This window comes from Cyprinodon variegatus, unplaced genomic scaffold (genome assembly GCF_000732505.1).
Source record: "Cyprinodon variegatus isolate N-32 unplaced genomic scaffold, C_variegatus-1.0 Scaffold1079, whole genome shotgun sequence".
Classification (NCBI taxonomy): Eukaryota; Metazoa; Chordata; class Actinopteri; order Cyprinodontiformes; family Cyprinodontidae; genus Cyprinodon; species Cyprinodon variegatus.
In genome coordinates, this window is record NW_015151532.1 from 82,126 (window position 1) to 107,342 (window position 25,217).

The following is a 25,217-nucleotide window of genomic DNA, read 5'->3' on the forward strand; positions in this document are numbered from 1 at the left end:
TTTAGAGTCACGATAAGTCAAGATAATACTATTAATATAATGTGACTTTTCTAGAGAATCATTATACATAGTTATTTTATACAGGGTTTCCACAGTCTTACATAATTTCAGAATTCCCTGACTTTTAACTGACTCAGGATTAGTTTTCCCTGACAAAATAAATGCAGCAACAAGACACTAATAACATAACAGGTCACCAATTTAACATGTTTAGCTCTATACAGTAACATTTAAATGCACCTCTCCAATGTTTAAGAGAAAAAAATTGAATAAAAAATTTTTAATGTATGACCTGCATCACTGTACAGAAGACTGCCATATGATAGCCATATTTACACTGTGCGCATGGCATACAATTATGCCAATTTTCCTAATCCCTGACAAATAATTTTTAATCTAGGGTTATCTGGGTGGTGGGTGAAATGGGTGGAGGGTAAAATAGCCTTGTTGTTGTTTTTAAGCCTGCCAAGTCGAAAAAAAATGTGTCTGATTCGCGCCGGACAAAAATCCCCGGACAAAAATCGCGCCATCTGGTGGAAAATCACGCGGCTTTTTGAAATCACGCAAGAATGTGTACAAAACAACAAAAATGGCGCCGGCAACACTTGTGGGTCGTTTTCAGCAAATGTCGGAGATTTTAAAGTAATTTTGAGTGATAAATATATATTTTTTGCGATCATTGCACTTGCCCGGCGGGCAGATGCAATGAAATGTGTACTCTCCCGACAATAAAAACGACTTGCCCCGGGCGATCGGGCAATGGTTAACATCAAGCCCTGTATAGTGTTAAATTTAGCTTTTCATTACTGATGTAAGCAAAGATAAAACAGATCATGTTTCTCACACATATGCCAAATAGTTTTTAATGTATGCTAATATGTTTCATAACTAACAGATTCCCATTTGGGCTCACGCTCTAGGTTTGGCAGTGACACAACTTGAGTCGATCAAAAGCCAAGAAAATTTCAAATTGAAATATATGCCACATCCATGGTTAATATGGAAATATTGTGCACCACCCAGTGTTATACAACTTTCAGCCCCTGGTCATATGCATGGAACCGGTTCCTGGTAATACCTTGGAATGTAAATCTTTAAAATCAGCTTTCCAGATAATACCTCTTGTTTGTGGCATTCAGCTTGTAATTTTCCAATCTGCATCCAGTTATCTAAGTCAAAATGTTTCAGATTACCATACATGAGTCATGGTTGCAAGATGCGAGATATTAGAAGTTGTGTACTGGATTTTTTTTATTTCATAAAGTCTTAATTTGCTAAGCATAGAGAAGCTTTTGTTTGAAATCCTAAAGCTGCAATCACATCCTAAGTCCTTAAGAATTGCATGTAAGCACCTTTACAAACACTTGGTAACGGGTTAATAAACCTTCTTATCCTCAGTAATTAGTCTGGTAGGCAACAAAGGAAGCGCTTTAAAAGATAAGGATAAATATAAGTGCATTGCACAAAAAAAAAAAAAAGCTGCATATTAAAATAATTCAATCAAACATATCTTGGAATAAGAAATACAAAAAGCACAGATGCATTTTCACATTAATAGGAGTTTCATTGTGTGCATTAGTTTAAATAACGAAAAAGAACAAAGGTAAGTGTATATTATAATTAGTATTGTTTTCCCGCTAAAGGCATTTTTAAAAACAATATTATCGTAACTAACAAATAAGTATAAAATACTTTAATGGTAAGAAATGTCTTGAAGAATATTTCTTAGACCACTTGAGTCAAGATGGATAAAACAGAAAGATCAACCTCTCCTTTGTAAAGCAAGCAGCTAAAACATTCAATGAAATCATGACACCTTGAAAAGAATAGAACAGAAAGTTCTAGATCCCTTTTGTGAAGCCAACACCCCACTGTCTATCTACTTAATCCCTTTATGATTTTAGGAGGATAAAGTTAATCCTAACACATGTCTGGATAGGAACAACATTATTTAATACGTTAAGAAAATACCTTGCATTTTAACTCTAAATTTAACATTTTTACATTTTAGTGCTTTTGGTTCCTTTTTTTTTTTTTTTTTTTCTACATATATTTATCTTTCCCTACGTTCTTGCCACCGATTCGTCGCAGCTTGTAGCGCTGCGATTGGCTGAAAATGTTAACTGACTGATCTATCGGCCAATGGTGATGGAACTTGTCCGCTACGTGAGCGGCACCTGAACTCCGATTGGTTGTCATTGAGAGATCTTGACGCTGATTGGTTGTCATTGAAACATGTTGCAAGCGTCTTTGTACAGTTAAGAGCAGTGGAAATTTCCAGGCGCTTTATTCACGGCTTTGTCTGGGGAGGTGATAAAACGAAGGATACGAACACTTTGAAACTGTATTAAAAACAGAATAAAACCATCGTTTTGGTAAGTAGGTTACTACACCTTACTCGCGTTTTAGTAAGAAAATGAGCGCTTAATCGAAAAAAACTTTTATGACTATTATTTTTAGTTTTGCGGATCGTGATACTTTGAATGGATGTTTTACTATGCCTCACGGAGTAACATAGGCTGCTGTTCTTTGCAGGAAATGCCAAAAATATGACATGTTTTATTGGCTATTGTAGTTTGAAGCTTTAAAATGTTTTATTGTTTAGTAGATTTAAAAAAGTTTTACATTTTCTATCTCAATTGAAACAAATTCTGGAGAAGGAATTTAATTCTACTAATCTAAATATGTGTTTGCCAATAAGACTCGCTTTACGAAGAACTGTTTATTTAGAACCTCCACTATATCGAATTTCTGTATAAATATGTTAAAGGCGGCAATTAGCATATAAGGTCTTCCGGTCTGTGAGTTGGACACGCCCACAGGAGGTCCTTAAATAGCAGGGCGGATAGATCACTGTCCTATGACTCTGAGACTCATAGATAAGTTTAAAACTGCAGCGGTGGGTGGGAGAAGTTAAAGTCTGTCTTCTCGAGATCCTCTTCAGACTACTTATAAATTGCAGCTGGTTTTCTCTTTCCAGGACAATATTTACTGGCTTAACTACAAACATTTGAATCTACATCGCTTCTTTTTCGCTTCTCCAGTCTTCAGTGGTTCCATAAAGAGTCAACATGTCTCAGCAGCAGATCAGGTAAACCATCAAGTTATTTTCTTATTCCCACAATATAGGACGTTTTCTTAAATTTTAAAATGTGTGTTTATATAGGTTTTTCTTTTTAATTTACAAATTGTTTGTTTGTTTTTTTTATTTGTTTTTCAGCCTTCCTGCCAAACTTATTAATGGTGGTATTGCCGGCATTGTTGGGGTAACTTGCGTCTTTCCCATTGACTTGGCAAAGACCAGGCTGCAGAACCAGAGAAGTGGACAGCAAGTCTACAAGAGCATGTAAGTATACGTAGCTCCACTCTACACAACACTGCTGTGTTGTCTTGGAGTATTATACCTACTACGTCCTTCTTAAATCCGTCTGGGCTTTTTCTAATTCCACAATGACGCATTCATGGAATCCCAGTCCCTGTGTCCTGACCTTTTAGGCTCTGGCAGCTGTACATTGTTGTCATTGTTCTTTGTTAAGTAGTTAGAGTAATTTGAGTGGAAGTTTACAGCGCCGCAGGATATTCTAGCATTTGGTACCTTTGCATGAAGTTAATGGAATTTTCCTATGCTTTCTTTTTGTAAAGGATGGACTGCCTGGTTAAGACTATTCGATCAGAGGGATACTTTGGAATGTACAGAGGTAATATGATGCACCTGAGTGTTAAAGAGCTGTTACGTTAGCAAATGTGGAAGTTTTATTTCATAGGATTAATTGTAGAAAAATGTAAAGCTCATAAGAGTTGCCATTCAAAAAATGTCTGTGCTTTTTGTTGTATTTTGTATTTATATTGCATGAAAAAACATGGGTTTTTCTATTAAAATCAAAGTATATTTCACAAAGCAAACTTTAATCTTTGTAAACATTCCATACACTTGGTGATATTTTAAAATGTGCTGTTGTATTTAAATGTGCAAAGAAAGTAAAGACCATTAGGTTAGGCGTCTGCTCTTGTGAGGAATGCTGTTGTTTGCATCTGTGTTTTTCCATATTACAGACTTGGGTCCCCCTGGGATATTCAAGGCTAGCCGATAAGGCGCAGCCACGCTGGAGGCAAATATTACATGGTTCTTACAATATTGCTCTATTTAAAACTATAGGCTGAAGTTTATGTTTTGCCATCTGTTTGTTCTGTAATCAGACTTCCTGTCTCATGTTTGTTTCTCCACTGTCCTGTCAACTTGTCCTGCCTCGTTCTATATGGACTCTAACATGTGTCCTTACAGACTCTGAGCTTGCAAATTAATCTGAGCTGTGCCATTTTCATTGTCATTTTATTTCTTTTTTTTTTTTTTTTTACATACACAACATAACTTTTTTGAAAGTTTTTTCTAAGTCTGTACTCTCTGTATTTTGTTCAAGTCTTTTTCCTGTGCCTAACAACTTTTTTTTAATTTTTTTTTTTTTTGTGTTGTAGTCAACATGTTTACTAACTCACAACCTTTAAGTTCACACATTTTAAAAACAAAAAACTGCTTTCTCCTGAAATTATCCTCTGTCTTGTTTTACTTTAGACTTCATCTTTGTATAATTTGTCTCCCATTTCTTTTCTGTCTTTGACAATACAGTTGAAATTGTACTTAAGTGTGATGTCATGAAATTATCTTAGTTATTGAGCAGCCTTTCTTTGAATACTAGATGATGATAATGTAATAATAGTCATGCAATGTTGTTTCTCTGTCATTTGACGACTAGATAGTGGCGTCTGTGCTAATTGTGTAATTGTGTTTTCTCAGGTGCGGCTGTAAATTTGACTTTGGTTACCCCTGAAAAGGCCATCAAGCTCGCAGCGAATGACTTCTTCCGCCATCACCTTTCAAAGGAAGGGTGTGTACATTTCTCTGGAACAAGTCTTAAAAATCGTAAATGTGTCACGGGTGTTTTTTTTTATTATTATTATTTGTATTTATGTCTGAATCTTGTTTTCTGTTAACAGAAAAGGGTTGACTGTGCTCAAAGAAATGCTGGCGGGTTGTGGTGCAGGCATGTGCCAAGTGGTTGTGACTACCCCCATGGAAATGCTTAAGATCCAGTTACAGGATGCAGGCAGGATTGGTGAGCAAACGTCCCATTATTGGTGACGGTGGTTCTAGTTTATGTTTCTAATATTTTTATTTATTCTCTGAAGCGGCCCAGCAACAGAAACCGGTCATGATGTCTCCCACCAAACTTGTGGTGACAAATGCAGTGCTCAGCCGCTCATTCAACTCCGGCCCTGTAGTGTCAACGCCGAGAGCCGTGTCGGCCACGCAGATCGCCAAGGAACTCCTGCAGACACAGGGCATCCAGGGCCTCTACAGGGGCCTGGGGGCAACACTGATGAGGTGAAGCAGAGTTATTTGTAAAACCATTTTCTATTTATCAGAAATGCAATGTCGGACTAGTCTTTGCTAAAGTTCTTTTACTTTTATTTTTTCAGGGATGTTCCTTTTTCTATTGTTTACTTCCCGTTGTTTGCCAACCTGAACCGCCTGGGTAAACCCAGTCCTGAAGAGTCCTCACCCTTCTACTGGGCCTTCCTCTCTGGGTGTGTTGCAGGATCTACTGCTGCTGTTGCTGTCAATCCTTGTGATGGTGGGTTATGTTTATTTTATCTCCACAGTGTGTGTCTCTAAGTCACTGGTTCCCAACCTTGTTCCTCAGAGATTCCAGTCCAGCAAGTGTTTCCTTGCTGCATCAGCTTTCAGGCTTCAGGTTTTCAGGCTTCAACAGCACTTAAATGCAAAAGAGAAGCCCTAATTTGAATTGGGTGTGCTGGAACAGATGTGTCTAAAATATGCAGGGCAGGGGCCACTGAGGATTAGGTTGGAAAGCCACTACTCTTAAGAACTAGTAGCAACATGTCTAAAAAAAAAAAAAAATGTGTTTCACCTGCAGTGGTGAAGACCAGGCTGCAGTCCCTCAACAAAGCCGCAAGTGAGGAGAGCTACAATGGCGTTATGGATTGCGTGAGGTAAGAGCTAATTTATTTGCTAATTTCGTGAGGTATTCATTCTCCATCTTGCACCTACTTAAATTTACCGATCCTCCTGTCTCAACAGTAAAATCATGCGGAAGGAGGGACCGAGTGCCTTCCTGAAGGGCGCCGGCTGCCGGGCCCTTGTCATTGCACCACTGTTTGGAATTGCACAAGTTATGTATTTTGTGGGCGTCGGTGAATATATCCTGGACAACTTTTCTCCACGTTTCCTGTCTGTCTGAGCTGCATCAGCAGGCCACGTACTCACCGGACCCAGTTAAAACTGGCAGCTACATTCAACCCGTTTACAGCAAAAAAGAACTCCTGACGCACGAGTTTATTTTTATTAATAATCTCTAGTTTGACAGCTGTGTTGCATTTGCACGCTCTTGTGACTTTAAAGCTGACTGAGCCCACTGTTTGCACTTGAATCTGTTGGTCTTTTAAGGTTGTGGACTCAGAATTGCAGTATTTTTCTGTCCTAGTCCCAAATCATTCATGTCCAGATTCCCTCTGTGAGGGAGTGGAATTCACTCAGAGCTATTTTTGTGTTTATTGTTTTGATTATTGTCTTTGCTATTTTTATAAATGGGATATATTTTACTTCTTTTATATATATATAAATATATTTTCTTTTTCCCGAATATCCGTTATCACATAGAGCCTTCATCTTAGAAATAAGATTTGTTACAACAAAATTCATAGGGCCCAGTTTACACTTTTCCTTTTTTCTTTTTCTTTTTTTCTTTTTTATTTTTTTATTCTGCCATTTTAACAATGTTTAAATGTTTATTGGTCTGATCTTGAGCCTTCCTACTGGTGTGGGACCATGCAGATCTCCAAACCTTTACAATTGGTCCTGTTATCATAGTCGATTGTTTAGCTCTGCTTTACATAGCTTGACATGGTTTATTCATATCATATTTGTCTTCATAAATTCATTTCAGGATTTTATGTTAAAGACCTAAGATCTTGTTTCAAATGTAATTTCTGGATCATTTTATTGTAGAACAGAATTGTATTAATTTGGTTCTATAAGGAAACATTAACTTGAATTGAACATTAATACTGTGAGAGATGGCTGTTGCATACTGTCACTTTGATGGCTTTTTTTTGTACACTGCAGCCATTAAATCATTCATTTTGGTTCCATGGTGGTCTATTTATTCAAATGTTAATAATTGGTCTTGGTGTAAAAATGAGGGAGGGTCACTGTTTCAGAAATGACTGTGTCCCAGAAATTGGCACCTCTGCTTAAAATGTGTTTTAAAAAGAAAAAACTTTAGCAGAAAATGAAACACAATGAAACATTTCTCCTGGCATAATCTTTGCCTGGCTGTTGTCTACAATATTTTAATGCGCCATTCAGCTCAGCCAAAAATTTTCATCATAATGATCATTGAAGACTAGTGAACCATATCAACGTTAACTTTATTGAAAGATCTGATGGATTTTCTCACGGTTTTAGACAAAAGTACCTTTAGAAGTAAATATGTATATTTATATATATATATATATATATATATATTTTTTACAAAATGATGGGTCCTCTAACAATGGGGATTAGGTGTTTTTTACACATTTCTCCTGTTTACATCAAACCTTCCTTGAACAATTGGAAAGTTTTGTTCCCATTTAACCGGAGTGTACAATGTCCATTAAAGCCATTATCATTTATACCTTGAATTTTATTGGGAACACGGCCTGAACTTTCTATCAAGTCTAATGACCCAAAACTCTGCACTACATTCATTCACCCATATGGTGATGGTCTAAGCTACATAATAGCAACAGCTACCCAGGTGCTGCAATGATGGAATGATAGTAAATATTTCTGACATACCAATCCATTAACACATGCTGTATATGGTAACAAATGGCGGTTTTGAAGTTTTAAGTTAAGGTATCTTCTACACATTTTTTTAGTTTTCGTTGATGAAAGTTTGAGTTGGAAAGAGGTTGTGTTAAATAAATCTCTTGGTATTTGAGAGTAAGCTATTTTTAAAGTGTTTTTTCACTTTTTAACACAACCTTGTGTATCCTTACCGCACTTCTTGCAAAATAGTTTGGGGGAGTCTTAAGCCGACTGCTGTCTACAAGATTTTACGGATCCAGACATGCTTTGCTAAAATGGCAACTGTCTGGAACGTGCCTATCAAACACCTTTATTTAAAAGTTTACAGATTCTGATGAATTATTAAATCTTTTTCAGGCACTTTAATGACTAAAGCAAATTTATCTACATTTATTTACATACTAAAAGCCAGTCAAGGGATCTCCATCCTTCCATATATCTTACGCCATCCATTTTCCGTTACGCTTATCCCAAGCAGGGGTGCTGGTGCCTATCTCCAGCTGGCTACAGGCGACAGGCGGGGTACGGCCTGGACAGGTCGCCAGTCCATCCCAGGGCAACACGGAGACAACGGGACAAACAACCATTCACTCACACCTAAGAAGAATTTAGAGAAGTCAATTAACCTAACAGTGGTGTCAAATTTGCTACTTAAGTAGGAGTATAGATACTGCAGTTTGAAAACACTCTGGTAAAAGTATAAATTTGACCTCTTTACTCAAGTAAAAGTGAAAACGTATGTGGTCCAAAAATACTTAAAGTATAAAAGCATAAAGTAACCTAAAAAAAAAAAAAACACAGCCAGATGCCACTATATGAATTGAAAGCTACATTTTTCGACTATTTCGAAAAAATTATTTGAGATGGGGCCAAGGATGAGGGAGGTCTTGTCGGTCTGTGTCTCCCGATACGCTCTCGCCTGTGTCCGACCTTTCAGACAATTTGACATCTTTTTCTGAATCCGACATCGTAGCATAGCATAGACAATTCACGTTAGCAGTTTGAAGAACACCTGCTTGCTTCTGATGATTTTCCTTTAGCTAACCAATGTGTTTGCATTATATGACTCATCCAATTTTCTCTAGATGTGGATGGAGCCAATGATCTGCCATGGATGGGAGCACATGACCTGAAATAAATATTTTATAAACATAAAACCGAAACCGAAAGTAACTAGTAACATTTGTTTTACAAATTTAAGGAATAGAAAGTACAGATACTTGTGTGAAAATGTAATGAGTAGAAGTCAGAAGTAGAAAGAAAAATAAGTAATGGAGTAAAGTATAGATACCTAAAAAGTGTACTTTAGAACAGTAAGGAAGTATTTGTACTTCGTTACTTGACACCTCGGCCTTATAGTCATGTTTTTGGACTGTGGAAGGAAGCAGGAGTACCCGGAGAGGACCCACACATGCACAGGGAGAACATGCAAACTCCATGTAGAAAGACCCCGGGCTGGGATTCAAACCAGTAACCTTCTTGCTGCTAGCCAGTGCCCCAGAGCAGCTGTGGCGCTGGCGAGCAGCTGTTATTACAGGTTGGTAATAACAGCACTACATTGTAACAAGGATTCTGTTGTGGTTATATATATATAGAGCTGTACAAAGTAGATGTACCTGTATTCCTGTGTATGTTCCTTTTTGTTTTAATTTGCATGTTTTGTTTTTGGTGGAGGCTTCAGATAACCTAGTCTGGCTTTTTGCTTCCTCCTGCACAGTCTTATTCTTTCAACTTTTATTTTTTTACTGTGTGTTTGATGTATTCTCTAATGCAAAATACCCTTGAACTAAACTAAGAGACAAATGTCAATTTGGTATGTAACATTTAGCTGCTTTCATTGTAAAAAAAATTGATAAGTTTAGTTTGGAAGGATTATTCATTTGTCCAGTCTAATATAATTTCAACAAACCTCCGCCTTGTTTGTATGGAAAGTTTGATTCCCTCTTCCATGTGGAAGAGATAAAAGATGGGGAAATCTTATTCAGACTCCTAAATATTGCTTAAAAACATTAAAGCAATCATTTGGCTCCTGTTAAGTGTGAGTTGAAGGTTATTTCTTTGATTTGCTCAGTTTAAAAAACTTGAATCCTTGTCTTTGAATGTCACAATTACAAGCAAGTTATGTTGATCTGTCACATAAAAACCCCTACATCTATTTGTAAACTGATTATATCTGCTTCTGTCTCCTTGAACCCCAGTCGGCCTCGGCAGATGGCCGCTCACACTGAGCCTGGTTCTGCTGGAAGTTTCTTCCCGTTAAAAGGGAGTTTTTCCTCTCCACTGTCGCTACAAGCATGCTTAGTGTGAGGAATTGCCTTCAAGTCAATGAGTCGATGCAATCAACTGGTTTTCCTTAGATAGAAAACTTTGAATCAATTTGACTGTATGATCTGGTTGAACTGTAAAGTGCCTTGAGATGACTTGTTGTGAATTTGGCGCTATATAAATAAACTGAATTGAATTGAATTACATCATAGAAATGCAAAAAAAGGAGCAAAAACTCTTGATTATCACCTGTAATATTCTTTTAACTCTTTTGCACAAAATATTCTACATGTTGATTCTCTTTTCTAGCTGACTTGCTGTGATGCTTTAACTTCCTTAAGTAAGAAACACACCTTTTAAACATAGAGTTTAAAAAAAGAAAACAAACATACATACAAGCACCCAGAATGTTTTATTATCATTAACATGGGGACAAACTATATTATCTTCTACTTTATATCTAATTGGCACACCCAAAAAATGTACATCCAGTCAGACAAAATGCAAACTAGCTTACTGTTAAAGTTAAACATGCTCAAGAGTTCAGCACAACACACGGTATTACTGACCTTTCAGAAGAATTTATAGATTTACAAAAGTTTCCAGGCGTGTTTTACAATAGAAATGCTTAAAAGAGGAGGCAGAGAGCAGAAACAGTTGTTATGTACATATTAAACCTATGAAAAAGACACACTAATAGGTAGCTGGAGGTCTGTCTATGACTTAAAAGGTTCAAAGAGGCACGTTATTGAAGTTCACTCTGCAAAAGGTCGGCTAGTTTCAAAACTCTTAGTAAAAACAAAGAATGACAAGGTTAAGGCCCAAAAAAGCGAATGAATGTACAGGATAAATAGAATCAACTGCAAGCGTGTCAAGTATTTACAGCAATACTCCCTCCACATCACATTCCCGTGTCACAGAAGGCCGTACGTATTGTGTTATAGCTACAGTGCAGTAAGACAAACTCTGCAGAGCACCAGCAGCCGAACACAAACGTGTTGACCGCATGGAATGTCACATTGCTGTGCCAAAAAGCAAAGCACAAGGAATGGAAAAGAACAGAATAATAAATCTGTTTCTGGGCTGGTAAAATCACGGAGCAGGTTGGAAATCGATCCAGCGTATTGTGTTGAATGCAGTCAGTGCAGGTACCCCCCACCTCTACAGTCTGATCTATAAGAGGTGAGGCTGCTTTACCCATATGGATACATTGATTATAAAGGGTTGTGCGCGTATGTAGGGGTCTGGTTGTTGCTTAGTGAGTGGATGTGGGCAGGTTGTGGGGTGTGTTACCCCCCCGTCTATATAACTTCTCTGCTGTTCTTGATCGCACAGCACAGCACCATACTGAAGATCATTCCTATAACCTGAAAACAGACATAATTCAATATCACATCTAATCTATAATTTAATAAACACCAAAAGCCAGTATTTTTAGCGGAATATTTTCAAGCATTTAAAAATGTTTTCTTTGAATTTAAAGTGAAAACTGTCCAAATTCTCACCATTATTCCAGCAATGCCAATCCCTACAAATCCGATGATGTGCAGCTTTTCTTCAAAGAAGATTTCTATTGCAGCACCACAGTCCTAAAAGGTCACAAATTGAAGGTTTAAAAGATAAGCAGAAATGCATGATCAGATCCAAAGTGGCTACACTGCTGCTATGTGGCTATAAAGTGTTACAATCAGCTTACCATGACTGTACGTTCATCGCATGGTTCTATAACAGTGGATGCACAGCAATTCAGCTGTACATGCAAAAGGTAAAGGGACATGATTAGGTTGTTACTGCAATTCTCAAGGAAGCAATGGATTAAAAGCTAAGCTGTACTGACTGCTTTCTCGTAAATATCCACTATGAGAGTTATATTAGGGTTGGTACTGTCAATGGAGTCACTGTAAAACCTGTGGACATCTTCAGCAATCTGTTATAAAAGAAAAACAGAGAAGAGAAAGGGTGATTAGTGAGTGCTCTTTTGAAAAACTGAGGTAATCGGCTAATCGTTTCTTTAAACATTGATTTTACCTTATCCTTGTTCACAAATCCAAACACACCAGCAGTGATCACTGCTCCAAAGATGATCAGAAGGCAGGCAAAAAACTGCAGAGGTAGGAACCAGACTTTTATTTTTCAAAGATTCTCATTTATCAGTATGTAAACATGTATAAATGCCTCAGCTGGTCTCAGTGATTATTCATGTCAGAGCACATTATTTGACTCACGATACAAATACTTCTAAAACAGAATCTGAATCTTTTTAACTTATTACTTTTTACATTTTTGTGGAAGATAAATTACATGTATATCTGTTAACTTAATCCACCCTTTGTTTATTTTTCATAAACTTTTTGTCACGACTTAAAACGAAAAAAGAAAAAATGCACCAAAGGAAAAAATGAGACATAAAACATGAGACTTAGACCGACTTTATTGTGAGATAGATATTATATTATATAATAGATTATGAGATATAAGTCTCAGATCTCATTAAAGGTAAGGGAACAATCCATTTACCGGTAATCCCTTCTGACTGCTTTAACCTACCGATGCAAGAAGACACTGGGACTCCCGAACCGCTCCAAAACAACCAAAGAACCCTACGACTATCATCAGGCCTCCTGCTCCAAGAAGGATGTAAACAGCTGCAGAAGGACAAAGAAAGATTCATTCAGTGTTAGGTTTTCTTTGAAAATCTGATGAATATAAGAATGATTATATTCTTGCAGTTTACAGCTTCACCTGATGGGGGCAGCATAGTCACATGTTCCTTCATGTCTGTGGGGAGGTTTATAAAAAGCCTGTTTGTTGTGTTTGAGTAGCAGCAGATATGTGTAGGTGGAAACTTCTTTACTAGCTCAAATCTTCAGAGCTGCCTCCCACCTCTCAGTCTGATGATCAGCCTACTCCTTCACTGAGCTTTTCACAGCTTTCTGTGGGAGAAGCGCTTGCTGCCAGATTGACTGCTCTTTTAAAAGAAAATGCTTTTAGGATATGGTTGCATGTAAATGGGTTTACTAGACTGCAAACTCGGCATCTAAATCAAAAGTCAAATAGAGAAATTGGACTGGAAGGTGCTATTTTATTAATTGATTGATTAATTGATTGATGTCTAATCTCTGATGGGTTGGCATTTTCTTGCTTTTTTCGTATTGAGTTGCCAGGGGCTACAGATGTAGTAGTCTTCAAACTATTTTTGGAGTATTTAGTTTAAAATTTTCATAATAATCAACAGTCCATTTGAAAAAAAAACAAAACAAACATTTTGATGTTCAGAAACATTAAAATGACGTGATTCTGAAGCCTCAGCATGTAACCAGAGGATCAAATTTGTGGAGTCTTTGCTTGATCCCTGTTATATCTAAAGCAGAGCTTAAATGAATTTGTTTCCAGTGTTCTTTTGATGTGTTGGTGATGTTTCTGTCACGGTTCTGCCCCCTGTTTGGGTTTATTCTTAGTTTTCTGTCTTTGTATTTGATTTCTACCAGTGCTGAGTTTTTTAGTTACGCTCTGTTGCCCCCTGGTGCTTGTTTCCTTTCCCCTTGGCTTCCTCCTATTTGGTCTTGTTCACACCTGCTCCCAATCTGCTGATTAGCCTGTCTTGGTTCAGTCTCCCAATATAAACACCACCTCTTGTTTATTTTTCCCTGACATATCTTATTTTTGGTTCTCAGTATTTTGTATGTTGGAATTTGGATTTCTGCCTTAGTGTTCCCATTAAATGTGACAGTTTCCAGTTATAGATTGTGTTCTGTCATGTTCCTAAACACTAAAGCAGTAAACCTAAGACAATTGGTTTTATAAAACTGGAAATCTAATTCTGGGCCTTATAAACGCTGGAAACCATGACTGTCTCTGCTTCTCTCCAGTCTGGTTGACGTCACCTCTTCTACTCCCAGCCTTCACTACTGGGTCCTTTACGCTGCAACTATACACCAGGCGGCTCCCTGAGGTCTATGGTTGGAGCCTAATCACTACAGCAATATAATTAATGCACATGGGCCCGTCGCAAGCTGTTGTTTTCCTGTCACCGAACAAAAGGGGAGGCAAAGCGAAGCTGACCTGCAGGAAGCTGAATGCATGGCTTTAAAGCAAATGATCTGGATTTGCAGTGGAAAACAGAAGAGGCCAAGAAAGCTTCCACTGTATATAAAAGATGTCATCACATAGAAAAACAGTATTTTTCCATTAGTCATTCATTTCAACACTTGTTCTTTTGTAGAACTTCCTGTTTGTAAAACCAATGACATCTTGCAGATGCTTCCCAAGCAGCCCTGGTGTTTTTTTTTTAAAGCAGGTATCGGATAGAAACACAACTGTAACCGTAAACATCTGCATTATCTCATAGTTAAGCTCTGTCACTATCTTATATACACACGAGATAGTTGTGTACACACAGGAAAGCGCAAAGGTGACAGAACTGCAAGTGAATCATCCACAGGGAATGCTGTCCTTCCTTCTCATTAAGGTAGCTCTGTGTTCGCTCTCTTTGTCTGAAATGAACCACCTCGGTACCTTTCTATTGTTTTTAGGAACTACGATGGTATTTATTTGTTGTAACTTCTTTTCTGCACCATGTTTTAGATAAACAGATGTTTAAATTGGTTCTGGTGTCATTTAGCTTGAATCTAATTTCGTAAAAATAAGAACAGCAAATTGGATTTACGCTGCACCACGCTGACTAATTGGAGATGCTGAGCTGCCTCCTCTAATCACTCTCCTGCTTGTTTACTGAGGCCACCTCAGATTTCCAATGCCTTAAATCAACATACGTAGGTGAAAATGACTTGTAATATGATCCCTCTAAGATCAAGGGTTCTGGAGGGGTGTATTGGCTTGTTAAAAGTACCATTAATCAGCTTGGCATTATGTAGAGAGGGAATTATTTTCTATCAACCAAAAAAATGTATTTATCACTCTGAATCTAATAAAAAAAACACCTGGGGAAAAAAAAATCAAATATTCATAATATTATACGATTTATGCAAACCTTGATTTGGTACCACAAATATCAATTCCTCTTACAGACGGGAAAATAAGCATTAAACGCATCAGTATTTTTTCCTCAATAAATTATTAACTCATCATTAATTACTCTCTTATATAGTAGCTGAAATGCAGACATGCAAAGTGAAAATTCATTTAACTGTTAAATTAGCTATTTGCATTTAATTAAACTGCAAAAATATAATTTTACCCGCTTCTCTGACTTTGCAAAAACTGAATTTAAACTGTCAGTGTGTGCTTTACTTTGATCTCACACTGTCATGCTTCAAAGCTGCACTTATTTGTCTTTAACAGTCATGAAAAATGAACAAACAGTGTTGCAAGGAGCTTAGGCTTATACAGGCTTCTGGAAAAAAAAAATGTATTCTGTGCATTAAAGTATCAGCAGTGGAATTTAAAAAAAAACTCTACAAAGACAGTTTCCGTTTGACATGCCCAACCTGCTCCTCTGCTCTCAAGATAGCAACTACTGGATGGTTGCAAAGTGAAGTCACCATTTTAGGTCATGTTCTCAACGGGAGCAACAAGAACAGACTTCTTTCAAAGCGTGCGCTCCTACACTGAACAAGAAATAGAGAGCCTGTTGTACTGGGACTTAACACTGAGGGCTGCTTGTCTTTCCAACTGTATGTCTTGATAATCTGCTGTGTGTTTAGTGGGAGTTTTGCAAGAAATGTATTCAGTATTCAAAAGCCACCTGAAAACAAAGTGTCAAAAAGTTCATGCTCCTTTTTTAACACATTATTTCTAGAAATCCTAGTAAGTACTTGGTTTATCAATCCAATAAAACAATCCAAAGCTGGTCATCCAAAAAAATTGTCTTATAAAATATTAACATTGTAACTTAGCTATTTGCATTTACAATTTCCAAAATTCAGATTGTTCAAAACAAAAAGGGCTCCTGGCTGCAACCGTAAAGAGATGCCCTTCAACCTCTTCACAAAACCCTGTTGAACTAAATACAAACGCTCACAATATTTCAGAAAAAAACTGTTTTAAGGATGTTCATGTAACTCTCCATCTGAGAAAGGGATGTTTTGGATGCATACATCTTGGGAAATTGATGCCTGGCAGCCAGCAGTGTTCTTCCACCTTAAAGGAACATAACAGTAGTCCCAAATGTAACATAAAAACGAGATGTAGGGTAAGTAGCAAATTAATGGGCTGCACAAATAACCACAGCTCTTTTCCACCCTAAGTGCTTGACTGCAACCTTCATCTTTATTCATTTTGACTGCTGAAGCAGAGATTGCATACATGTACAAACAGCTTTTTTACTGTATTTTATTTAGGGGTACTAGAATAAATAGGGATGAAATTGCATGCAACAATATTTCCGATTTCAAAATTGAGAATAATTATTTTTCCTTCTATTTTGCAACAATGCTTTCTGTTTGTTTAGTTTATTTCTTGTTTCAGACACTGAAATATTTATGTTTATTTCTTGTGGTTTTGATTTCCGAGGCAAAGATGAGATCAATAGATATTTATTTTAAACAGAAATTATAGGCTGTTGAAAAGCATGTTTATTTCTATGTATTTCATACTCTGTTGGGCCTCCGTTTGCATGCATTACTGCAGCAATTGGTTATGATATGGCAGCAAAGGGTCTGCCATTCTACTGAGGTGTAACTGACGCCTAAGTTGCTTTGATAACAGTAAGAATAAGGTCTGATTTACATTTTGAAAACATGGTCTGAAGGAACAGTAATAAGGCACAGAATCCATGATGCCTGAAGTTCAGTTTTTATGCTAACAAGCTCATTTCATTGTCAAGCTTGGCTTGGTACCGGCCAACGCTGCCAAAGGTACCCAAAGCTCATCTGATTACCATGGTGTTACTGACTCATCTGAACTGAAACCCACATAGTAGCTATGGGTGTTCAGGCTAAAATAAGAGTCACCAGACTCAAAAATGCAGATTAACTAAATTTCACTATCAAATCAACAGCTTTCAGTTACAGGCAGTGACAAAATATGCTCTTAGATTAAAGTCAGACTGACGTCAAATATTTGGACTAATCAGGCAATCTGTCAGCTTAAATATCCGAATATCCGTGTATACTTCAAGAGTTAGATGTAACATACTTAGTATGATATCTAAAACCACAGAAAGTCGTTTACTGAAAAGATTACACCATAACATGCACAGAATTACATAGAAATGCTTGAATTTCAGCTGCTAATGGAGTAAACTTTGACACAAAGGTTAATATCACTTCAGTAATGATGAATACACATCATAACTAAAAATAAGCTATTATCTAGGAGACATTTTGAAGGTGTATGTTAAGTAGGATTTAAAAAAAAAAACACACTGTATCCAGATATAATACTAGTTTGGCATGGTATCAACAGTAAAACAAGTGTTTTTTGCATATTTTGCTATTGTTAATGTTAGCCTTTAATTATTTGTCGTTTATTCTAGTGGTAGCCTATCAAAAATGGCATCGAGCATCACATTTTTTTCTCTATATTGATATTGAGTTTGAAATTTTATTATCGTGACAACCCTAATGTTGAGTGAAGCAGGTTTGAAAAATGGTGACATACCAATCAAGAAGGTCTCAGGAGCCCCATCGCCCAGCGGGAACTTTGCGGCGTCAAACCTTAGCCACAGTCCCACCGTCAGCACCAACAGGCCCGACAGCTGCAAAATGATCATATCACAAAATCAATAAATGTGTTGGCTTAATAACACAAATAGGCCTATGTTAAGTGATGGGTAAATAACAACTAAGTAAAACATTACTTGTTTATTGTAAACCTTATTGCTTTAAGATTTTTGTTCCTGTTTTGCCAATATAGCTCTGGAAATTGAGCTAGATCATAGCCCAACAGATTTGCTTTCACAAGCAGTCCAATAAAGCTATGTTCTTAAACTTTTATGTAATGCGTAAACGTCTGGTATCTTGAATGCAAAAGATTCTTGCTGTGCTTAGATTTTTTTTCCCACATTAACTACATTGCTGTTTATTAGATATTGACATGTGGGATCTGTGATGTGTAATTATGGAAACTTAAAGTTAGGCTGAAATTTTTAAGAACTGGGAAAATACCTGATCTTTAATACAACTAAAACCTACAGATCTTAGATGTATTATGTTTTAAATATCTGCAGGTGGCGCTCCTTCTCCTGTCTCCTCAGTAAAAAGGCTGCTGACGCTCATGGTCTGTTTTTCCTTCTGTTTATTCAAAATAGGCTTGTGCCAGGAATGTTAATGGTTCATCTCTTCAATGGCTGAAAGAAACTGAAAAGATAAAGTTCAAGTATGTTTGCTGTGAATCCTTACTCCTCTCTGAGTTAGCTAGGCTTGAAATAAACCTTGGTAAAAAAAAAAGAAAAAGAAATAAAAATAATCTCTGCCACCAAACTTTTATATATTTACCACAGAGAACTGTTATCCTAAAGAAAAATCCTAAATGTGTGATCATCAAAGCGTTGAGAGATCAAAATATATGGATGAAAAATGATTTTTATCTTAAAAACACACTTTGTACATTGTAATCTTTTATGTTTTAATTTGTGCCTTTTGCTTTTCTTTCTTCTGACTCTTTTAGAGGCAGAATCTCACATGCCTACATGGACTATTATATCAGAACAAGAAGATCAGGGGGCAATCTCCCAGGATGCACTTCAGCCACTGGTTGTGCCAGCCTCACAGTGCCTTGGTGATGTAACTCACGTTGGCATTGGCTGCATGTTGGCTCTGTACCCCAAAATGACAACGCACTGTACGCCTCTTTTGGCTCCAATCACAAGAGCTCTCCTTTCTGTCCCAAAACGACAAAAACAAAGAGGTTGCTGTCAGTTTGAGTTGAGACAAGAGATCATCTTACAGAGCAGTCAATGCTGTCTCTTTAACTCATACATACTGTATCATTTAACAGTAAAGCATCAGTACCCACAGCTCACAACCAAAACAGGCTTTTGCTTTCTTATCTGTATTGATTTAACTCTCCCAACAAGCAGCAAATGAAATGTAGCTCTAGTCTAACATTACAGCTAATAGCAGATCAATTCCATTTAAAACAAGGACATAACCTAATGAATAGTAACCGATTCCAACAAAAATTCAAATTGTGGCACAAGATTGAAAAAAGATGAAAGGAAAACAGAAAAATGCTTTTCTATCTAGGAAGCCCTAACATGAAAACATTCTTTTATTTATTTTCCTTTTTGCATTTCATTTTAAACAACATATTAATAATGTAAAAAGGGTTTAACTCTAATAAATGTCTTTGCTTTGATCTGTTCCTTTGTTGTTTTTCTGTTGGAGCAGGATTTGCTGCTTTCTGAGATTCTTTAGCACCATGTGTCTGACATGAAGTGGGGTAAAATAAATAAATAACTTTGAAGATTAAATGAATATTCGATTAATGGATTGCTTCATTCTTCAAAGTAGTAATCAAACCTGGGTGTGACTTGTACAATTAAATTAGCAGAGTGCAGCTCTGATTTAGCCTGCAGGAGCCTATTTCCTGCAGAATAAATCACTTGCTTTAGATTAAATATCAATCTTTCGAAATATATTTTATACGTGAAATCATCTCTACAAAACAAATAATTGTAACCACTTTAAAATGCATGAAAAAACATAGAATTACATTGATATTTGTGTTGTAAGATTTTTAAGAAAGTGGTGCAGATGTACAGGGTTTGTATGGACTGAACAGGTGCAAAAGAGCAGTCTGTAAAAATATTTATCACTTTTAAATTCTTAATACCCCCATTATAAACACAATATAAACAAAAAATGTGCACATTATGGCGTGCTGTAATATTGAACATGTAAACACCACTGCGAGATGAAGCAGATTACAGTCGCACCAGCAGCATTTTTTCTCCTCTAAAAAATCTGCTTATTTAGCTGGAAAAGCGCGCAGCTTTATTATCATCTTTACTGTAATCTAAGTAATAACCATTTATATACACAGAAAAAAATAAATAAACACATCCGAGTGTTTATTATCAACAACAATGTCTCATAATTCCATTTTCAGCTCGGACTCACCCAGAAGATGAAGTTGAAGCCGAAGAGCAGATATTTCACACATTTCATCCCGCCCTGCACTTTGCCCATGATGTCCTCTGCTTTATGCCCTTTTTCTGGTTTGGATTCTATTTTTCGAACCGTCGATTCTTCCAAATGAACATCAGTCCATGCAGCGATGAAGACCTGCCCCGTTAGTCTATGAAAACATGCGCACAAGCTGCTCAGGCTGCCTGGGAAGCTGCGCGCCTTCTTGCACCACCCAATGGTGATGCGAGGGTTTCCTGAGGAGGGGGCTGTCAGGGACCCCCGGAAAAAAAAACATCCCAAGGTTCATCATCCACATGGGTTACATCAGAGTTAGACCTTGGCTTAGACCTGGCTGTTAGATTTATTTTTCATGTAGGCCTCATTTGTAAAGAAAATTTGCTTCTGGTCATAGGATTTTTTTTCTTATTTTTTTTTTTACAAATATTACATAATATGTAAAAAAAATAAAAAAAAAAAACACAGAGGTTTATCTTTTATTTAATTCTTGACTGTAATTGGAATAATTCTTTTGATTGTATAATTGTGTGACTTAAATGACCACAGAAGTCAATTATTTTTATATTGCACGATTTTTCATCGATTGAACTTTTATGTTTTCCAATGTAGATAACAACAGAACATAATGAGTTATTTGTGCAAAAAAAAACAAAAAAACAAAACAAAAAACAGCAAAACAAACAAACAAAAAATGGTGAATAATTTTGAATTCAGAAGTGGATAGAAAATGGGCTAAATACCCAACTCCACTACTTCCTGAACTTCTGCCAGCACCTTTGTTTCCTGTCTTTCATTAGTGAGAAGACTGATTAATCCAGGAGTGTGTAAGCTCAGTGGCCATAATGAAAATGATCAGACACACCAGAACGAATCTGCTGTTGTTGGTCTGCCTCATGCACTCAAACTGGTAGTCGGTTCCACAGGAGAGGAGCCTGATAACTAAAATATCTGCCTTCCATTCTACTTTTAGAAATTCTAGGAACCACTAGTAAACCTGCAGATTGAGATTGAAGTGTTCTGTTGGGAACATAAGAAGGAATCAGATCTCTGATATAAAGATACAAGGATTTTAAATTATATTCTGGATTTAACAGGAAGCCAATGAAGAGAAGCTAGTATAGGAGAGATATGATCTCTCTTTTTAATTTTCATCAGAACTCTGGCTTCAGCATTTTGGATCAGCTGAAGGCTTTTAACTACAGTTTGTGGACTTCCTGATAGTAAAGAATTACAATAATGCCACCTTGAAGTAGCAAATGCATGGACTAGTTTCTCAGCATTACCCCTGGACAGCATATTTCTAATTTTTGCAATATTCCTCAGATGAAAGAAGGAAATTCTAGAAACCTCTTTGATACGGGATTTAAATGACAGGTCCTGATCAGAAATTATAATAAATAATAATATATTTTACTTTATTATCTGAAATCAGTTTAATCTTATCCAAATGAAGTGACTGACTAATCAGCTTATTTTTCAAAGACTCTGGTCCAAAGATTATAACTTCTGTTTTGTCTGCATTCAGTAGCAGAAGGTTAAGAGCCATCCAGGTTTTTATATCTTCAAGACATCCCTGTAATCTACGTAATGGGTTAGCTTCATCTGGATAAGGACGAAGTAATTAAAACAGTTCCTTAAAAAAGTATTTGAAAAATTATTTACTAAAAACACGTTACTAAAGGGTTAATTGTAAAACCACAAAAGCAGGTAAAAAGTATCCACCTGCTCTAAAGAGAACTAGAACAGTCTATGTTCCTCTTAAATCTTTGCATCCATGATCACAGAACCAAACATAAAGACAAACAAAGCGTCAAACGAATGATCTGTGTGATATTACAGGTTTCCTGAATCTCATAAGAAATGCTGGTTAATACGTTTAACTGGTGAGAGAATGAAAAAATGTTTTTAATGTGTTTGTTTTCAGAAGAAAATTGTATTTTTTTTTCCATTAGTGTCATAATAATAATAAAATACTGTGGGCTGATCTGAAGGTAGCCTGTTTTTAAGAGAACCTGGTGTAGCCATAATCCTTCTAGGAACACTTGATGTTATACCTTAATACAGACTCACTGGGTGATTTGTAAAAATGTATCCAAATGTCTTTACAAATGCAAACCCCCATAAGGCCCGGTCGACATGAATACAGAGAGAATGATGTGTTTCCAGTGCTGGTTTTGCCAATGAGAATGCTGAAGTATGTATTCAAGGCCAGTTGGTTTGAGGCCACAGCAACACACAAACAATTCCTGCAAGGTAAAGAGCATGATGACAGGAAAGAGAGTTACAAAGAGAGAAGGAGCTATGACATCCTAATTTCAGAAGAGACATACAGTATTCTGCATGTGTGCACAGATAATGTAAAGAATAAACAAGTAGTTTAAAGAATTTCAATTGTGATCTGAGCAATATCCCAAAAGCAACATCAGCTGCTGCCACCATACTTTTAAGTTGATATTAGTGAATCACAAAGAAATCCCACAAGTGAACACAAGACAATTATATATATATACAGGAAAAAATATTTAATAATAATAAATATAAACAATTATAAATAACCAAATTAACCTTAAACAAATTAACTATAATGCAGTTAATGAAAAATGCATACTTAGATTAAATGAGAATTGTCCAATGTAAAAAGAAAAACAACAAGCCATCTATAGAATAAATTTAAAAAAACGTTGCTAATAAAAGCAAGGATGTAAATGCTTGTGCTGCATGTTTGGAGCTCTGTACTGACTGTGACAGCTTTTTGCATTGGGTGTTAAACATTGTCCAAAAGTTATGGCAGTTGTTAACATCCGATCTGACTCCGGCCACCTGCACTGTGTGGAGGAAGCATCCTGGGTCAGAATATGACTTCCAAAAAACAAGCGTATGCCACCATAGGGGTCAAGAGGTGAATTCAAACTGCTCTTAGGAGCAGCAGCGCTGCTGAGTGCCTAAAAAAGAAAAATAATTTTCATACAGTTTGACCTATTAATTATTATGATTTATTTTTTCCTGAAGGATATGTGTGCAGATCAAATTAAATCAGATGAAAAAGAATAAATTAGATTAAAAAGAATTAAAAAAAAAAGAAATGTACTACCTGTTTTTGCAACAGAGGTGCAGTCCGGGTGTTTTAAAACCAGATGCATATCCATATCCATTTCCTTTTATATGAAAAGTGGTATTGATTTAGGTGTGCAGCTGTTTCACCTCCATAGGCAGCTTAGTGGTCGATAGCTTTACAAGGGAATTAATCACATTAGAGGTGAGAGCTACCAATACAAAAACACTGTTTACCTGGCTGTTTGATCCTCCCCCAGCATTTATATAAAAAGCCCTCTGAGCTGATAGCCCTTCACCAAAGCAGTGATGTTTCTGGCCATGCTAGTGCTAACAGGTCTGTAGAAGAAACTTGCAAAGCAACTTTGAAGTGAAATGTATTGTGTGGCGGCCTATTGGTTAGAGCATAGAGCTTAGAATCCTGAGGTTGTGAGTTCAGAACCCACTCCCACAGACTGCCACTCTGGGTCCCTGAACAAAGACCCTTAACCCCACTCTGCTCCCTGGGTGCTGCAAATGGCAGCCCATTGCTCTCTAAGGGAATGGGTTAAATGCAGATAGTGACAATTTTGTGCTGTGCCTGTGACAGTGTAATGGCAACAAAAATGCTGGAATTGAAATAACATTTATTTATAAATTCCTTTTAACTGAGCCATGGATTTCTACAGCTGTTACCATAGATATCCTTGTGATCACTCTTTTCCTTGCCTTGCCTTTATGTTTAGATGAATTCTATGTTGGTTTACCAAGACACTGGAAATGTCTTAATGAGATTTTAAAGGGGATCATTTAATAAGATCTCATTTCAACCTTCCCAAAGACTTTACGTCTTACGTGTCTGATAGGCTCACCAAAGTTCCTTTAAATGTTCTTGGATGCATATGAAGTCATATGAGTCTTGTTGAGATTATTTTATACACATTTAGTGTCTGTTAACTACTTAGAAGATATCTTAAAGCAAGTATTGCCTTGGATTCTATGTAAGAACATAAAGCAGGGCCACCCCTGAGAACACCATTAACACTTTCCACTTCAGGAAGGGCATTTTAAAATAGTTTTTTATTAAGTCTGAATATTTCTTTCAATTCAAAATTATAAACTACTTTGGATAGGTTATTCTTATTAATTTACAATTAATGACAAAAACATTTTTCTTTGTTTCATTGCTGTAGGTGTGAATGAAAGCAAAACTTTGTTCCTGTTAGACTGATCTGTCCTTGAAGAGTCATTGATATCATTGTTTATTATGAAAATAAAGTTTTGTGTGTACTTAAAACACAGACTAAAACAGTTATTACATACAACCTGTCTAGATCCATTGAATGCCATAAAGCATTAAAGGAGATTCATAATCTTTAAATGAATAATAAAATAAATTCTATCTAGATTCAGTTTCTGCCAAGTTAAAATTTCCTACATAAACAACCAAGAAAAATACATTTTATCTGTTGATTGAATAAATGCTGTCATGGTGGGAAGAGAGCTTTATTCTGTTCAAAAACATGATATCAGTTTGAAGGAGGAACTGTTAAAATCTGAAGAAAACTCAAACTCCTCACTGATCCTTCATTATTTTAGTGTGGACGGCACAGGAGATTGTTTTATGACAGATTTAAACAAAAAATTCACTTTAAATCAAAGAGCTCCGTGTCACTTTAACATCATTCTTCTAATGGTCCTGTGTGTTTAAAATCACTGGAGAAATTTTTGTTTGAGAATATTAGCTGTTATATTGTAATTTTCTTTGATAAATAATGACTTTTCCATTAGCTTTCTGTTTTATTTTAATTATTAGGTTTACAGAAATAAAAATTTTCTTCACTTTCTGTTGTTTATATCTATTCAGACATAAGGCGCATCCAGAAAGTAAATAGAAATCTGCACCTTTCACACATTTATATAAAAACCTTAAACCAAATAATATTAAATGAATCTATTGCTTCAAAATTCTAAACACAAAAACCTATTTTTTTTTTTTTTGG

The 25,217-nt window shown here is 36.4% G+C and overlaps 2 protein-coding genes across 2 annotated transcripts; one reads left to right on the plus strand and one right to left on the minus strand.

Moving 5' to 3' along the window:
* The first annotated feature begins 2,237 nt into the window (after window positions 1-2,237).
* LOC107101314 (mitochondrial glutamate carrier 1-like) lies at window positions 2,238-6,682 on the plus strand. Its single transcript, XM_015400182.1, has 10 exons — window positions 2,238-2,375; window positions 2,981-3,091; window positions 3,221-3,346; window positions 3,643-3,698; window positions 4,793-4,883; window positions 4,993-5,111; window positions 5,185-5,380; window positions 5,476-5,630; window positions 5,934-6,009; window positions 6,098-6,682. Exons 2-10 carry the CDS (start codon window positions 3,072-3,074, stop codon window positions 6,255-6,257), a joined length of 999 nt encoding a protein of 332 aa, XP_015255668.1. The 5' UTR covers window positions 2,238-2,375; window positions 2,981-3,071; the 3' UTR covers window positions 6,258-6,682.
* Window positions 6,683-10,405: 3,723 nt separating this feature from the next.
* Window positions 10,406-20,371, minus strand: LOC107101300 (tetraspanin-2-like). The gene is made up of 8 exons (XM_015400166.1): window positions 20,158-20,371; window positions 17,696-17,792; window positions 12,683-12,780; window positions 12,164-12,238; window positions 11,973-12,062; window positions 11,832-11,885; window positions 11,641-11,724; window positions 10,406-11,502 (listed from the first exon to the last, which is right to left on the minus strand). The coding sequence occupies exons 1-8, from the start codon at window positions 20,224-20,226 to the stop codon at window positions 11,437-11,439; spliced, it is 633 nt and encodes a 210-aa protein (XP_015255652.1). The 5' UTR covers window positions 20,227-20,371; the 3' UTR covers window positions 10,406-11,436.
* Between the last annotated feature and the right edge of the window lie 4,846 nt (window positions 20,372-25,217).